The 16,585-nt window shown below is 42.2% G+C and overlaps 2 protein-coding genes across 8 annotated transcripts in view; one reads left to right on the forward strand and one right to left on the reverse strand.

Annotated features, from left to right (window-relative positions):
- Positions 1-136: 136 nt before the first annotated feature.
- On the reverse strand, positions 137-10,403 carry LOC111848022 (arylsulfatase G). Of its 3 annotated transcripts, none has more exons than XM_023819719.2 (12): positions 10,309-10,403; positions 8,114-8,371; positions 7,850-8,037; positions 7,391-7,438; positions 6,895-7,006; positions 6,036-6,170; positions 5,353-5,546; positions 4,330-4,410; positions 3,876-3,984; positions 3,584-3,704; positions 2,779-2,869; positions 137-1,346 (listed from the first exon to the last, which is right to left on the reverse strand). In XM_023819719.2, the coding sequence occupies exons 2-12, from the start codon at positions 8,344-8,346 to the stop codon at positions 1,075-1,077; spliced, it is 1,584 nt and encodes a 527-aa protein (XP_023675487.2). In that variant the 5' UTR covers positions 8,347-8,371; positions 10,309-10,403; the 3' UTR covers positions 137-1,074. The 3 variants fall into 3 exon arrangements, with proteins under 3 accessions (XP_023675487.2, XP_023675496.2, XP_023675478.2); XM_023819728.2 differs by having other exon boundaries at positions 8,114-8,204; positions 10,309-10,391; XM_023819710.2 differs by having other exon boundaries at positions 10,275-10,356.
- LOC111848039 (monocarboxylate transporter 7) overlaps positions 8,684-16,585 on the forward strand; it is a 16,173-nt gene continuing 8,271 nt past the window's right edge. The window contains exons 1-2 of one of the 5 annotated variants that reach the window (XM_023819747.2): positions 8,684-8,939; positions 15,386-15,655. In XM_023819747.2, coding sequence (XP_023675515.1) covers positions 15,418-15,655 — 238 coding nt within the window. In that variant the 5' untranslated portion in view covers positions 8,684-8,939; positions 15,386-15,417. The other 4 variants (XM_023819756.2, XM_023819738.2, XM_072712189.1 and 1 more) reach the window with 4 other exon arrangements.

The following is a 16,585-nucleotide window of genomic DNA, read 5'->3' on the forward strand; positions in this document are numbered from 1 at the left end:
AAAGGGTTTTTTTGCCACCTGGAGAGTAATCCCCAAAATATGGGCAGGCAGTTTAATTAATTTACCCACAGCATTAATTAAGACGGCCTCAGGGTGTGTGTGGGGTGGGGGGAGTGAAAATGAAAATGTACATAAATCAAATCAAATCAAGATTTATTTATAAAGCACTTCTAAACAACCAAGGTTGACCAAAGTGCTGTAGAGATTCACATCATTAAAAACAATAAAAAACATCAAATGAGAAACATAAAATGAAGAACAAATCGAGTACAAGCCGGCACAGAAAACGTTTCCTAATGTCCCACGTCCCACAGAGCTGAGACATTTTTCGTGATTCCTTTTGCAACGTGCACCAGGAGGGGGAAGAAAGCATGTGTTGGACAGGCAATACCCATCCACCCATGTGTATTCACGTAAGCAGGAAGGGAGCCACAGCCCATGAGATGCAGGCTGCTCTCAGTGAGACTCAGGTTGTAGGAGGGGGACCCTGCAGATTCTTACCAGTCCGCTATAGGCTGAATGCGTGTGGGCGGGCCGACTCCCGTGACCTGAGGCTGGCTCTCATAAGTAGGGTATCCGCAAGTGCCCATATGCCCAGCAGGGGGCGTGTCAGCATGCGGGGGTTCTGGTCACTCTATGGCACGCTCTCCATGAGGTGTCCCTAGGGCCATGCACTCTGCATGTACCCAGCTGTCATGCCTCTGTTTTGAGTCCCCCGTGACCACGGCACATACTATACTTTTTACTGAATATATTTTAAAACAATCATAAATATAGACAGTTTGATTACAAAAATATTTCCATCCATCCATCATCACTTTTCCAGCACAGGATCACTGAGCCTGTAGCCAGGAAGCAAAGGTCACATGGCAGGGGACACCCTGGACAGAATGACAGGCTCAGACAGAACGCGCATTCAACATACACACTGAGCAATGGAAATGCATCTATTTCAGGACTATGATGGGAAACAAGGAGAACCAACTCCCCACCTACAGCACTGGGAGGAGGTTCGAAACAGTGGGTGATGAACCAACCCTTTCAGCTAAATGTACAGTGAAGCTCCATGAAGTCTCAGCCCTGACAGCGGCAGGTCACATGAGCCGGGTTGCAGCAGGGGGCTGCAGTGGGGTCCCTTGAGTAGTCAGCGTGTGACACGCGGTCTGCAGCGATGTCCCGCAGCACCACCTGCCTCTCCTCCCGCACCCGCTCCGAGATGGCCGCATATTCGGCCGTGCTGCTGTCCAGGGGCCTGCTCTCCGCCTTGTCTCTTGACAAGTTGAAAATCAGAGGGGGGCTGTGGACCTCTGCTTGTCCCTTTCCTCCACCACAGGCTTCTGCAGCCCCTGAGAGAGAGAGAGTTGTATACACTCAGTGACAAAAAAAAGTGAAGCACCCAGACAGAGTGGCGGAAATTAAATGATTCTGCATGTGGTGAAAGGTCATGTGACTGTATCGCAATGATTATATCATCAGATCAATCGGACAACAGAGTTGGCAGTATGGGCACACTGCTGGTCCCATGTTCCCCCCCCCCCCCCCGGGCAATTGTACAATGCGACCACCCGGCCTCATGCAAACCCACAATGTGACCCCTATCAAACTGTCAAGTGCTGGTAATGCTGTCTAATGCGTCTCGGAGGCATCCTCTGTGTCTGGTGACTAGATGTGCCAGCTCCTTGCAAATTGAATCATTTAAATACCCATGGCTAGTCTACACATTTACCAAATTACATCCAAATCAGACCATTACTTCTTAACTTTTTTTGTCACTGAGTGTATATATCATATATATCACACATATATCACCCCCTGCCCTCCTTCCGTTCTGGTAGAAATGGAATAACATACAGTATATGTCAAAAGTGAGGACACATCTACTGAAAATCATTTGGCTTTTAACCCGATAATGACCCTAAGCTCACCTCAAGGTTATCTGGGAAGCATTATGTTGCAACAGATGACGTAACCCCCCCCCCACACACACGCACACACAATTCCCCGACCTAAACCTGACAGAGCTGGTGTGTAGCACAGAGGTAGTCAACTTGGGCCCCGAACTTGTGGAAACACCTTCAGGACTGCTGGAGAAGCATTCCAGGTGGCTACATCTGGAAGCTGGTTGAAAGAATGCCGGGAGTCTTCAATGTTGTCATCGCAGTCAAAGGGGGGCTATTTTGAGAAGTCTAAAATTTGAGATGTTGAACACTTCTCTTGGCCATTGCCACATTTAGTATGTATTGATATGTGCGTCCAGACTTTTGACTGGTACTTAAATAAACTTACAGAGATACTGAAATCCCATAAGTAAAGCATTAAGCATTAGCTTGCTACAGTGGTTTAATAACCAGATATAGATACATTGTTTTTAATCGAAGATGACACATTACTCTTTTACCTATTAGAGAAGTACAAGTGTCAGCTAAATATGTCATTTTCAGGGAAATGGGTTCATACATGTAGCATTCAGGCTAAGCTAATATTCATCAGCATTACTATGACTCTGGCTTGGCAGATGTTTAATCCAAGGCAGCCTGGACATTAGCGTTGTCTGATAATTTAACTATTTCACAGATCTCCCTGCTGATGCCCCCAATAAAAACACAAGTCGTCTAGGAGCTGAAAAGGGGTAATCATTTACGGTGAAGGGTTAGCGATTAAGACCTGCAGATTATTTTTTAGCAATATTAAGCAGAACGTAAAAGCGGTTTTGACGAGTCTAACCCATGCCGTGAGACAGAGAGCGCTGGCCGACAGAGCTTCCAGGACAATCCGTACCAGTCATGTAGAAAGCCTTGTACTGGCCCAGCCTGACGGTCTGCAGGTCCCCAAAATGTCCGGCAGCTCCACTGTTAGGATGCATGATGCTCTGCATTGCGGGGAAACACAAAACCAAATACCTTAGTGCATCTGACGTATAGACAAGCCAGAAACCATGGAACAAATTGACAGCTCATTCATAAAGTCACAGAGAACCCATTTCCAACAATAACTCCAGATATCAGAGCAGTTTAACACTTGATAAAACATCAGAGATAACAGTTCAAGGTTTTGGGGTGGGCAGAGAGACACCATGTGAGACTAGACCTTTCAAGAAACCTTTAACATGTCACTTTCAACCTGCTTCCCCTGCAATAAATGTCTTTGATTAATTTCTCCACACTTTCAGAAAAAGGGGTAAAAAAAATTGTACCTTTGCTTGTCACTGGGGCTGTTCCCTCACGGGTTTGCCAATTGTACCCTTAGCTGTAGGTAACTGTACTTTTTAAGGTACAGAAATGGACTTTTAGGAACATTTTGTACCATTGATGATACATTAATGCTGTTTGTTCCTTTGGGATGATCCATTTCTGCGTCCATTTCTGTACCTTGAAAGGTACAATTACTAGGGAACAAATTTTTACCTTTGTTTCTGAGTGCAGCTACTGCATTGTCCTCCTGCACCATAACTCATTCACTTCGGATTAAACCAAAAGGAAATAAAGGAGGTCAGAGTCTTTCCCGGCATGATTTTTCTGGATGTGGAACAGGTCCTGTTGAGAGTCTGTACATGTTAGAACCTGAACCTCAACCCGGGTCGTACCTCACGTCCAGTCTCTGAGCCACGGAGCAGAACGTCAGTGGCATCGATGCCGTCGTAGTGTCTGTCAGATGGTGCCTGGACGCCTGCCAGGGAGAGGATGGTCGGGAAAATGTCTAAACCACTGACGGGGAGAGAAGAAACCAGGATCAGCTTCTGCTTGTCGATAGCAGAGTTGACCTTTTTCAAATGCTTGTCACTATGGTTCAATGTCAATGTCAAGGTCAACTTTTATTTCTCTAGCACATTTAAAACAACCAAAGTCGGCCAGAATGCTCAACAGGCATTTCAGTACCTAAGCAGGGTGTTGCTGGTAATGTTGGCTGGGATCCTCCCAGGCCAGTATGCCACGGTGGGCACCCGGTGCCCCCCTTCCCATGTGGTTGTTTTAGCTGAGCCCCCACCTGATGAAACATTTGACAGAGGAACTGTGGACCATCTTACAACAGGTTAGCAGGGCAGAAAATGTTTGCATTTCCCCACCACTATTTACAGGATCTACATTAGCTGTGGGACACGGTCAGCAATGAGATAGTGAGACGTGTCTCTGCGATCCAGCCCAGCTTCTGCGTGGAGCTCTCTGTCCAATGTTCAGTGCTGTGTGTAATGCAAGCTGTAATCCTTCACACAAATAAAGGCTATGCTGGCATCACTGCATAAATGGGTCACAGCATAAATTCTGATATTTTAAGGTTCTTGAGAAATTTATGAAAAGTAACCATGTCAGTGAGTAGTAGTCAAATCTTTACCCCTGTCCGTCTGCCACGTCCCTAGGAAAGGACCCACGTCTCCAGCAAACTGGCATTTTTGGTTCCAGGGGCCATTGTCGCCTGAGGGGAACAAGCATGACCAGCTCAAAGTTCACCTCGTACATTTTATTCTTCTAGAGTCCACCCCCCCCCCCCCAAAGCCCCCACAGAGATGTGGAATGTGCTCATGGCCAGAACAAATGTGTTGTTGACTACCTTTGAACCTGGTTTATGGAAAGCCTTCTTAATAAAGGCTGATCTACACTTGGCTTGAAATCTATTTTAATTTACATTTTTACGGATTTACAGAGATTTACATCACAGTGGAAATTATTTATTTGGCTTCGGCTTTGTAATTTGTAATTAGACTTAATAATCAGACCGTATATAAAATTAAAATTCAAGTAGCAGACAACTTGGTGGTTATAAAAACATAGGTACCATCCATCCCCTTATCCAGTACCGGGTCACAGGGAGGCTGGAGTGAATCACATTAAACACAGAGCAGAAGAAAGATGGATTTCATAAATAGAATGACAGTCTATCACAAGGCAGACGGACACAAACACTCACAATCACACCCGGTGGATAATTTAGAGATATCAGTTCATCTAAATGCATGACTTTGGAATGTGGGAGGAAACCTGAGTACCTGAGAAACAGGAAGAACAGAATTCAAGCTCCCCACCATATACAGGTACCCTAAAGGTGTAACAGATCAAATGCCAGCATGTGCCTCACTATTTACACTTAACACTAAGACATAAACAGCATGAAATGGGTAAGACTGTAAGTCACTATAGTTTAAAGCAGCGTTTCTCAAACCAGTCCTTGGGGACCCCCAGACGGTCCATGTTTTTGCTCCCTCCCAAGGGAGCAAAAACATGGACCATCTAGGGTTCCCCAAATACTGGTTTGAGAAACGCTGGTTTAAAGTGTCAAGTAAGCAATGAGGCACCAGTACCTATGTGTAGCACAACCTGGCCACGTGCCCCTTTATAACAGCAGATGTGTAAATCTCACCGGTGAACCAGATTAGCGTGTTTCCCTTATCATTCTCATCGGACGCTCTCCTTATCTCCCCCACCAGGCCGTCCATCTCCCTCAGAGCACTTTTGTATACGTCCTTGGCACTTCCGTCCAGGCACGGAGCGGGGGAGAGTGGAACGTGCATGTGGGAGAGCGCCACATACAGCAGGAAGGGCTGCCCTCTCTGCCTGAGACAAAGGTGAGAGCCAGAAACCTTTCAGGGGATGCTGCTAATTAAACATCACTGCAGCGTTCACAAACTGCTAACAAAAGATACTGCAGAAAGAGGACTGGCTATGCTCAAAGCCAACTGCTGCCAACTGGCCCATAAGCACAAAAGTTTTCAAACAATTACTTAATCCTTTTCCTATTTGCTATACATAGGTCATGGCACCACGCCTGGATTCAGATGTATTCTGAAATGTTTACTGGAGATGATCAAAGTGCCTTCACTGTGTCCTACTCAGGGGACTTCGCCAGCAGGCCTGCGTCTGACCCCAATACGTTAAACTTTCAAAAAGCATGACAATCAGCATCAAAATTTTAAAATAAGAATGCACACAGAAAAACATGCCCTGACAGCTCTAGGTCATGCCTAAAGCAACAAACGTGACACCAAAGCTCTGCTCTCTATACAGTCCTTTCCCAAAGCTAACGCATTCCTTCTCACGTAGTACCTTGAGGTGCGGAGGATGCGCACAGCTGGCTGAGTGTAGGTGTCAGCCAGGGTCCAGAGATTCAGAGGCTGCTTTATGATGGTCAGGTTCTCGAACAGAGGCAGTGCCACCTTAGAATAACAGTCATTCTTCTCACTATATTTGCAAAGAACACATATGTCTCGTTATGATTAACCATCCATCCACAGCAGGGATATGGGAATGTTATGACAATTTATGATTAAAATTCCAAGAGTCTAACACTAGCTGTAGCCTTAAACAGCAAGAATTATTTCAGTCAATGTCCCATTGTATAGACCAGGGGTCCCCAACTCCAGTCCCGAGGGGCCGGAGCCCTGCACATTTTTGGGTTTCCCCTCATTTAACGCACCTGATTCAACTCCTTGTGCTAATTACCACACAGCTCTTGAGCTGAATCATTTGTGGTGGAACAGGGAAAGAACTAAACTACACAGGGCTCCGGCCCCCCAGGACTGGAGTTGGGGACCCCTGGTATAGACTGTTACTGGAATTAAATTGTACATTAATTAAATATACCATTATATACTGACAAGGAGAATAAACAATCATGGCTGTCACAAAATACACTTTAAATACAGGAGCTTTAATCTAGGCAAATGTCCTGCTGACATTTAAATTAATTTACTTAGCAGATGCTTTTGTCCAAGGTGCCTTATAAGGGAGGCTGATAATGCATCACAAACACAGAGCGGTTAAGGAGCCAATTAGGCGTAAGTGCAGCTAGGCTGAGCTTCCAATGAATGGCCAGTAACAGGTATAAGCAGTATCATAGCAAAAAGAGTGATACTGCATAGCAAGCATAGCAAGAACCTAATAAGATTCTGGCCTGAGGACACACCTGTCAGCAGGTCCATCTCGATCACATGGCGAACAAGCCGGAAGGTCATAACCAGGTATGTCTGTGCAGCCCATGTCATTGCTGTAGGGGATTCCAAGGTAATAATCGAATCCTAACAGCACCCAAGAAGGGAATTTCAGTCAACAGAGAAAATAATCATTATTCCAGCAAAAGAATAACAGAAGCTTCAAAACTCAGTGTCAGTCACTGAAAGGTTTAACCCACTTTTCTCAGATTATTCTTTTGGGATCGGCTATGTTACATCAAACCGTGATTCACAGTACACAGTGATGCCAGAGTGGATTTTGAAACTGTGATTCTCTCTTCAGTTATTACTGCTACACGAGTAACTGATCTATAGTTTGCTGTTAACATTTTGAAAAATAACCAGATAGCCAACCACAAACATAGTCAGCCTTCATGGCACTATATGAGGCTACAGCCAGTACATTATGCTGACTTTGTGATCTAAACGTTTTTTTACATTAGAAAATACCTCTGTGAATCGGATGATGTGGCCCATGGTGTCCAAGATGCCATTTTCCTTGGAAAAAAAAGGGCAGAACACAAAATGAACAAAGCAAGTATAAATAAAAACATTTATCTACATTTTACTTGACCAACCTTAGGCATATTTGTATGTATAATTGCTTATATTATCAAAACAAATTGAGACATTTTACAATGCAGTAATTTAAAGACAAGTGAATTGCTGGACACTATTCAAAGTTGGTAACTGGAGTCTACTGCAGAAGCATTTACTCTCTACACTAAAGCCAGTATTAAAGTGGCCAGCTGAAGCCTTCAGATTGTGGGAGGAAGAGGAAACGCACCATAAAATAAACATGAAAATAGGCAAGAGAAATGCAATGCCTGACCACTATTCTACTGAAAATGAAGTACAAAGTGATGTTTAGCAGCGATAATGTTACAGCTGGACGGGGCTCCTGCTCACCGACCATGGCCGTGTAGTATCCTGCTTCGTGGAGGACCTCGGCCAGAGTGGTCTCGTTGAGAGGAAGCCCCCCGATGGAATTCACGGCAAAGTTGTGTATCACCCCATTACGCAGACCATGCCGCCCTGTGAGGATGGCAGCACGGGAGGGCGAGCACGTGGAAGCGGGGGAGTGAAAGTCTGTAAACCTGGAAGATATAATGGCATTCTGGGTAAAAGCAAAAAAATGAACAAACCACCGTGTGCGCTACGTCCCGCACCTACCTCATTCCTTGCTGGGCCATCCGGTCGAGATGAGGTGTCTGACTGGCCACATCTGGCTGGTTCATCCCCAGATCACCCCAGCCAATATCATCTGCCAAAATAATGATGAAGTTTGGCCTGCTCTGTTTTCCCTTGTCTCCACGTCTATAGTGATTAGCAGCATAGTGCATCAGTCCTGAGAGCAAGGTGACAGAGAAAAACACCAGTACGAAGCCCACTGCCATTTTTCCCATGACTTCTCCGAATCAGCCAGACTGCCTGTGATTATTTAAAAAAAAAAAAAGGAAAAAAAATTATGATTAAAAAATGACACTACAATACCATAAGATTTGAAATCCCCCGGAAGATTCCTAAATATGTTATATTTACTTATTCCTAAGACTCCATTTTACGGGAAAATAGTGATGGACAACCTCCTTTATTAAGTGGGAGAGATAAAGTCTGGTGTTTATTGTGATTTGATGGTTCCACTGGACTTCAGACAGCTGGATCCTTTGAGCCTTGCCCCCCCCCTGAGTCCTCAGTATCACACGTTTATTTGCATAACACGCTCTCCAATCTCAGGTAACTGATCAGTCATACACCCCTCATGCATGCATGTGCTTGCGTACTTCTGTGCTCTCTACTACCGAATCACCACGCAGTGAGGCTAATTTCTGCAATGGCACTTTATATCTCACAAATCATAATTCGATATCCAGAAATTCAGTAATGTTTGCCCTCACACTAAACTTGACTAGACACTGATTTGCCTCAGTACATAGGCCACACACAGCTAGAGCTTTCACGTAGGACACAAGGAGGAAATCTTCAGTATTTCATCAAGGTAGGATTGACATACTTTATGGATAAGCAAATATTTGCCAGTCCACTATTTTATTTATGTTTCTTTCAATGACATGTACTGCATAAATCAGTAGTAGCTAAACAGTGATGCAGTTTAATTTAACTGTACAGCCTGAGTTCTGACATTCCATGATCTTATAAGAACATTTTTGAATCATAAAATAATCCTGATTATGGGTGGATGCAGTAATGTACTTTTCAGTACATGACAGACCTTTTACTATTATTAGTGCAATTTGAGAACATCTGGTACTATCTTTACTTCTGTATAAACAAAACGATATGAAAAAATAAGCAAACGTTACAAAGCAATGTTGGTTATAGATAATATTATGTGATTAAAACATGTGAATAAGAAAAAAAATACTGGACTATAAAAGGCCTTACAACATGGCTTGGCAGGTAAACCTATAGGAGAGTTGCGAATTATGAATAATTAATTTATGAATTTAGATATTATAATACTAATAAGCATCGATCAAGTATAACAATTACTAGAAAGCCATAAATCCGGTATAAAACTGATGATTAATGCTCTCTGGGAGAAAAGAATTTCTCAAAATATTAGATATAGATCCTTTCACCAAAGAGTCCCATAAGTGTTGTCCCCACTTTACAATGGCTGTCCGGCTCAGTGAATAAGAGACGTACGGGATACTACCAAAATTTACAGGTTACTTTTTAAAGGATAATCTACGGGTTCTGACAATTGCGACAAATATGATTTTAATTAGAGGAAATAAGCGAAAATTTCCTTAAACGCTGCTGGGAAGGCGGAAAGGGGATTTAATTATAACTGCACTTAAATTATACTGAGCGTTTGACGTGCAAATTGTCAAATTAAACTGACTTATATGTGCCAATAAATCTAAGCGAATTAAAATGCGATTTAAAGCGGTGTCTTCGGCAGAAGCAGCCTGTAGGGGGGCTCTGTTTCGGGCTGAGCCCAGTTCCCGCCGTGACCTTAACGAAGACACCCGTCTCTCTAAGCAGGGGGCTCCCGCACTGTCACTCCACCGCTGCTCTTACACGTTTAGCTCAATATCGCCGTGTATCTACAAAAGAATTTAGGATCTAGAGGCAGAAGCTCTTCGGGCCTCGGAGGCGGACAGCTGTCCGCAGTTATGGCCACGCTCGCCGGGAGCTGCATCGAAGACGTGACGGCCCGGAGCGCCGCTTTCAGTCTCGCCGCGCTTAGCGGCGCCCACGCTACGGCTGGAGTGAAGTTTCTCCGACTGCAGACCCCAGCATGACGCAGGCCCAATATACATTAATAATACATTTCAACAAAGAAATTTTTATTTTCATCTACAACCTGAATTCCTGTTCTCCCCAAGAAGAGAATTAACCTGTTTTACGGGGCTTTCCTTCTCTTCCTCCAAACGTGCGCGTTCACGAATGCGCGTCGCGCCGCTGAAAGCGTGTCCGGCTGCATGGTAGCGGAAACCAGCAGCAGCTCAAGTAACTTCGTAACTTCAGATCTTAACACGTTTCGCTGTGAATGTTTATTTGGGATTGTAACGGACGGCAATATGGAAATTAATGAGTCGTAGTCAGTCTACTTTTTGTCGCCTGTGTGATATAAAATGTAACAGAGTTATACTTAATTACATTTGAGTCCCATCTTCGGCATTTACGAATTATAATTAAGTTTACACATACTTGCATAAATACGTGTATATACATTGTGTGTATTAAATTGTGGGAGGTTTTCTTAAGCTTTTACTAATAAAAGTTGATTTCCTTTGTTTTATAAAATATGAAGTTAGATTGCGTAGAGCTGTGAAACGTTTTAGAATAAAGGTTTCCCGTGCTGTCTTATGGGCTCATGGCTTTAGCTACACGCACGCTCCCGTGTTTCTATACCGGCTTGAGCCGGTATTAAGTTATGAATGAAGCCGGGTGTTGAAAATATTACAGCTCAGACAGCAAACACAATGGACGAAATAGCTAGCTAATTAGACAAATAAGAACACGACCGTTAACGCAAACTATAATAATGAGTAATGCATTTTTATGGTATGTATTTTATGAGGTAGTAGTAACGAAATAGTTAAATTTGCAATTAGCTGGTTAGCTGCTTAGCTACATGTTAACGTAAGCGGGACTCGTGGACTTAAATGCCTAACTAGCTAAATAAATAAGGAGGGCTTGATCTTTCCATTCACACTATCCACTTGAGCCAGGATTGGTCAACCGATCGGTAAGTTACCTAGCATGCAGTACAGCTAGCTTTTCCAATCTGTGTATGTGGGAGCTGCCACTACTTGTTAGACTTTACTTGTCAATCAGATATTACATAAATAGGCTTTTACATAAATGTATATCAAATATAATTTACCTGATAGACATATTGAATTTGTACAAGAGGTATACAAAATATCATATCAATCGGCAATATGTTTTATAATCTTACTATTTGTAATAGGTGAATTATCCTGAGTGGATTTATTTATTATTTTATTTTATTTATTTATGCTGGCGTGTCTGCACTACATGCATTGTTAGTACTATTTAAATAATACCGCAGCTGTAGCGGGACAGTCCTATTGCGTTCACCGGGACATAACAGGGAAAAAAAACCATTGTATTTAGTGCTGCATTGCACCAACAGGGCTATCCAAACCCTCACATTTTCTGCTCGTAATCGCCGTCAGTGTTTGATAATTAATTATTTGTTCACTGTTAGAGTTATTTGAAAGCCTACTAAAATCGTGGATGAAGAAGTCAGGGTGGAATGTTTGATGCATTAAAAAGGGACACTGACGCGTCGCTTCCCCCCGGCACGGAGACATACTCGCCGTTTATTGTGCGTATCCCGCGGTAAAGCTTTGTTCAAAGCATTCCGGGAAGTGTCCCGTTCACGGGCATTATTGTCACGTTATAATGGAATTGGGAATCTTCACCCGAAAGGCTTGTTTGTCTTCATAAGTCTATTACGTAATTACGAGTAATATTAGTAACTATTAAATAATTAAATTTTCAAAACCCGGACATGAATTGGCAGGTTTACGTCCGACTGTGCCATATGTAAATACATATAAAGTAACTATGCATGGCGTGAGGCATTTAGTGAGTAAACCATAATTTAGGAACGCTGTTTTACGTGAAAATACGTACAGTACGGGTAATCTGAGTGAGGTGACGTGTTACTTATGAATAAACTGCAGAGGACATAAGTAACACATAACAGAAAGTAGCCAATAGTTGCTATAATATTGTATATTCCCTGGAAGATTCCGGTTTCGAGGAATATTTTTAAATTACAGCTCTGTTGGTATGACTATCATGCCGAAGTTCGTCGACTGTTAATTTGGCAGACGTTTTCAACTTATTGCTTTTACATGTGTTTTTGAGCAATTGAAAAAAGTTATGATTTAAAAATGGGTAAGGCTCGACAGTTTTAATTCTCTAGCATAAAAAAAGATACTGGCGAAAAATAGAACTTAAATGTAAGAAACAAATATGATCCAGATTTAAGAGTTTAGATAAAGTGAAAACCAATTATACCATCACTTAGGCTGCAAAAGTACTTTTATTCTCAAGTTATATTTGACATTCTTTTCAAATTATAGTGTTAGAGGTATTTAATTTGCTGACATGATATGCGGTCATTGTATTGCGGAAAAGCATTAAATACAAGCATAGTCAAGTAACATAATGTTTTAAATAAGGAAGACTGAACCAAAGCACTGTGCTGTGCTCAGACCATAAAAATATAAAAAATATCAAATATTGCCCAAGGACTAATGGACAGTCAGGCAGATTGCATAATTAGGCATTGTTGAAATGTTCCCGATCAACCAAAAAGTTTTCTCTCGTTTTTAATTACCCTTGTTTTTCTCACTCCTATATGCAATGGCACTGAGTTGTTCTGAACTGGCAAAATCCCACCAACTGCATGTAAATTAGTTCCTTCCCACTGATGTAAAAAGGCATTTAGAAGCTGTCCAGAAAAATACAACACGAGTGGTATATCTTTTTATTTCTTTTTAAAATAAATATATGTTTATATTTTCTGGATGCATGACTTACAAGTAGGAACAAAGATTGTATTTGAAACGTTAATTTGAACATATAGGTTGTGAGAATATTTTGGAGAAACGACCGCCCTCACACAAGACCCATTTAGAATCCACATACAACGTATCCGATATGAGCATCGGGTCTTTAAGATCTGAATGAAAGCACAACCATCCAGCCACAGCAAAGAACACAGCAAATGCACACAGACATGCGATGGCTGGACAGCCTCAGGGAATCCCAGATCACTCGCATGATTTACATGCATCTTTAATTCTTAAATATAGGAGTTGTGAAGGCCTGTGAAATCATTTGTACCCCCTTTATCTAAATGAAACACACACATTATGTCCACTGAATAAAAGGACAGTTATTTCACATAACTGCACTGGGCTTTCAATTAAATTAACAATTTAGTATGGTTGTGTGTCTTAGATATATTTTGATATACATTCAAAAAATTGGTAACCTTTAAACTCAAGTAACATATTTTACAAAAATGAACCAAAACCTTCAATGTACGAGTGCAACATACAATGTTGGGCAAAAATATTTTCACCTCTGCAATACTTATTTTTGTAAAATAATGCATGAATTTCCCCACAAAATGTGCACATATTTTGGTGTTAAATGATGTATTTCCTTTGTTTGCATTAGAACAATCCATAAAAATATTGGAAAAAATAAAAGTATTCTTATTTCACAAAAAAATGCACTGACAAAATTAGAATTAGGTGATCAGTGTTGACACACCACAGCACAACATGTGTCCTCTGCATTTAACCCATATGTGACATAGCAGGGGGCAGCTAATTCAGCACCCGGGGAGCAGTGCTTGGGGGTGGTACCTTGCTCAGGGTACCTCAGTGGTGCCTTGCTCGTCGGGGATTCGAACCAGCAATCTTTCAGTTACAAGTGCGCTTCCCTAACCATTAAAGATGTAAATTATTGCCACCAGAGGCTTTGTATTTCGTAGCACAGCCTTTGGAATGAAAACTGGTAAGCAAGTGTTTTCCGTAGCCATTAATGAACTCCTTGCACCTGTCTTCTGGAATGGGTCTGGGCTTCTGTTGCAAACTGGTGCGGGTTTCCCAGATTTGATGGGTGCCATCTTTCAGCCGTTCTTTTCAGATCTCCCCACGGGTGTCCAGTAGGGTTTCGTTCAGGACCACTTACAAACAGTCAGGTTTCAAACCATTTTGGGTTTGGCTTTTTGAAGTGTGGTTTGGGTCATTGTTCTGCTGAAAGATCCATGAAATTCCAGAGAGACCAATCTTTCTGAGACTGGGTCCTACTGTGCACTCCAAAATGCCTTGGAAATATTCAGGTTTCAAGATGCTATATAGTTTCAAGTGACCCAGTGCCGGATGCAGCAAAGCAGCCGCAAAACGTCTGTGAAACTCCTTCATGTTTGACTGTATGGATACTCTGTGACTCTCTTTGAGGACTTCCCTGTTCAGGACACCTGAACATGATGTGCTTTATCAAAAAACTATAGTTTGGGCTCAGCTCTCCAGAGTATATTCTCCTAGAAAGATTTGGGCTCGTTCAGGTTGGTGAACTTCAGTCTGGCTTGTTATGTCTCTGTGTCAGTAGTAAAGTCTTCTTCATGGGTCTCCTACCATACAGCCCCCTTTAACTGAGGTGGTGAGAGATAATGCTAGTTGAAATTGTTGTATCCTGTACCTGAAGATCAGCTTGAATCATCTGTTCGGCAGATGATTGAGGTTCTTTGCCCACCATTTGGTCAATCCTTCACTGCAATCTTTCATCAGCTTTTCAGTTCCGCCCTGCATCCAGGGAGGTTGGCTACAGTGCCAAATTCTTGATGATGTTGCATTCAGTGGACACTGGCGTGTGAAGGTCTCTGGATAAGGATTCCTGACCAAGCAGCTGTCCATGTTTTTCCACAATTTAGTTTCTTACCTCATCAAACAATTCTCTGCATTTCCGTCTTTTTTCCCTGCCCGATGTGTTACACACGGACACAAAACACAGGCCAGATCACCTTCTCTGTATTTTTTGGTTGAATATGTCATTTTAAAATTGCAAGCACTAGTAACTTGTCACAGGTGAGATATAAATAAACCACCTGCTTGAAATGCAGTTATTTATTGCAACTTATTAAAGGTGCCAATAATTTTGTCAATGTAATTTCTCTGGAATTTGTGTGAAATGAGACTAGATTTTTTTGCCATTTTTTTGTGTTGCAATGCAAATACAGGAAATACAAATGTTAACACCAGAATTTGTGTCTGTATTTCTGTGAAAGAAATGGTGCATTATCTGAAAACAAAACTGCAGAGGTGCCGCAACTGTATCCATTTTTGTTGGAAGGTAGTTAAAGAAAATCATTAGTTAAGTAACTGAAGCATTAACACTGTAACTCTTTGTTTTTCTCAGCTCAGTATCCCTGAGCAGCATCCAGGTCAGCGATGATTGGATGGGTGTCCAAAGTGCAGGGCTTCATGGGTCCCAACGTGTACCCCGAGGTTCCTGACGGAGGATGGGGCTGGGTGGTGGCGGTATCCTTCTTCCTCGTGGAGGCGTACACCTATGGAATCATCAAGAGCTTCGGTATCTTCCTCCAGGACCTCATGACCTACTTTGGGGAGACCAACAGCCGCGTGTCCTGGATTGTCTCCATCTGTGTCTTTGTTATGACCTTCACAGGTGAGGAATGGGTTTTAGTACCACATCCGTCCCGAGTTCAATATCCACAAATGTGTAAAATATGGGGTCATTTTGAGCCCAGCTTTGTTATTTAATTGGAATCCAGTGCATAGTAACTTTTGGCAGATAATGTCTACTGGTCACTGGTAATTGTTACTTGAAGTGTTATGTCCTCCTTCTATTAGCGGGAAGGTCAGTGTATGTAATTAAGACATACTGTAGGTTTACACTTGGTTAGTCACTTCTAGAGACTCTGGCTGGGGATGAACGGCCTTGAATAGCAGTGGGTCTGCTGACTCGGCATGAAATGGCTTCTGGCTGTGAGCAGCTGAGAATTCGAAACACTTCCTTCTCTGTTTTTCACCACTTGTGGAATTGCTGTTGTTCCAACGGTCAGACAGTCTCACTTGGTTTATTTATTTTCTCTCTTTACATCAGGGAAGTGTATCTCTGCAGAAACTTGTGCAGATAATTCTTAAAAGTGCCATTATCACAACTTGCTATTATTCATGTGTATTTTGATGGTGAAGATGCAGTTCAGTTGATTTCACTTTGTAATTAATTTTGTCATATTAGTACATGCACATCATTTTATTTCAGTAGCTGAGCTGTTCGTTTGCCACCACCGACTGGTGAAATAGCTGGGTTTCTTGTTATATTTAGGTGTAAGGTTCCCACTTACTCCTGTCCTAGTTCACACGTTGTTTTTGCTGGAACATTATTCTGGGTTCTGAATTCAGCTGTTTTGTGCTGTGATACCACATGTGCTTTTTTTGTTGTTGTTTACGCTAAATAAGTCATAAGCGACCATGTCATAAGCTGCGACCACTGAACACTATTTATTCCCGAAGTAAGAATTCTAACATCATGCTTTGGATTTGCTTTAAGTTCTTTTTATTTTGCATTCCTTTGTTTTGTGACTAACATTGT

This window comes from Paramormyrops kingsleyae, chromosome 5 (assembly GCF_048594095.1).
Source record: "Paramormyrops kingsleyae isolate MSU_618 chromosome 5, PKINGS_0.4, whole genome shotgun sequence".
Classification (NCBI taxonomy): Eukaryota; Metazoa; Chordata; class Actinopteri; order Osteoglossiformes; family Mormyridae; genus Paramormyrops; species Paramormyrops kingsleyae.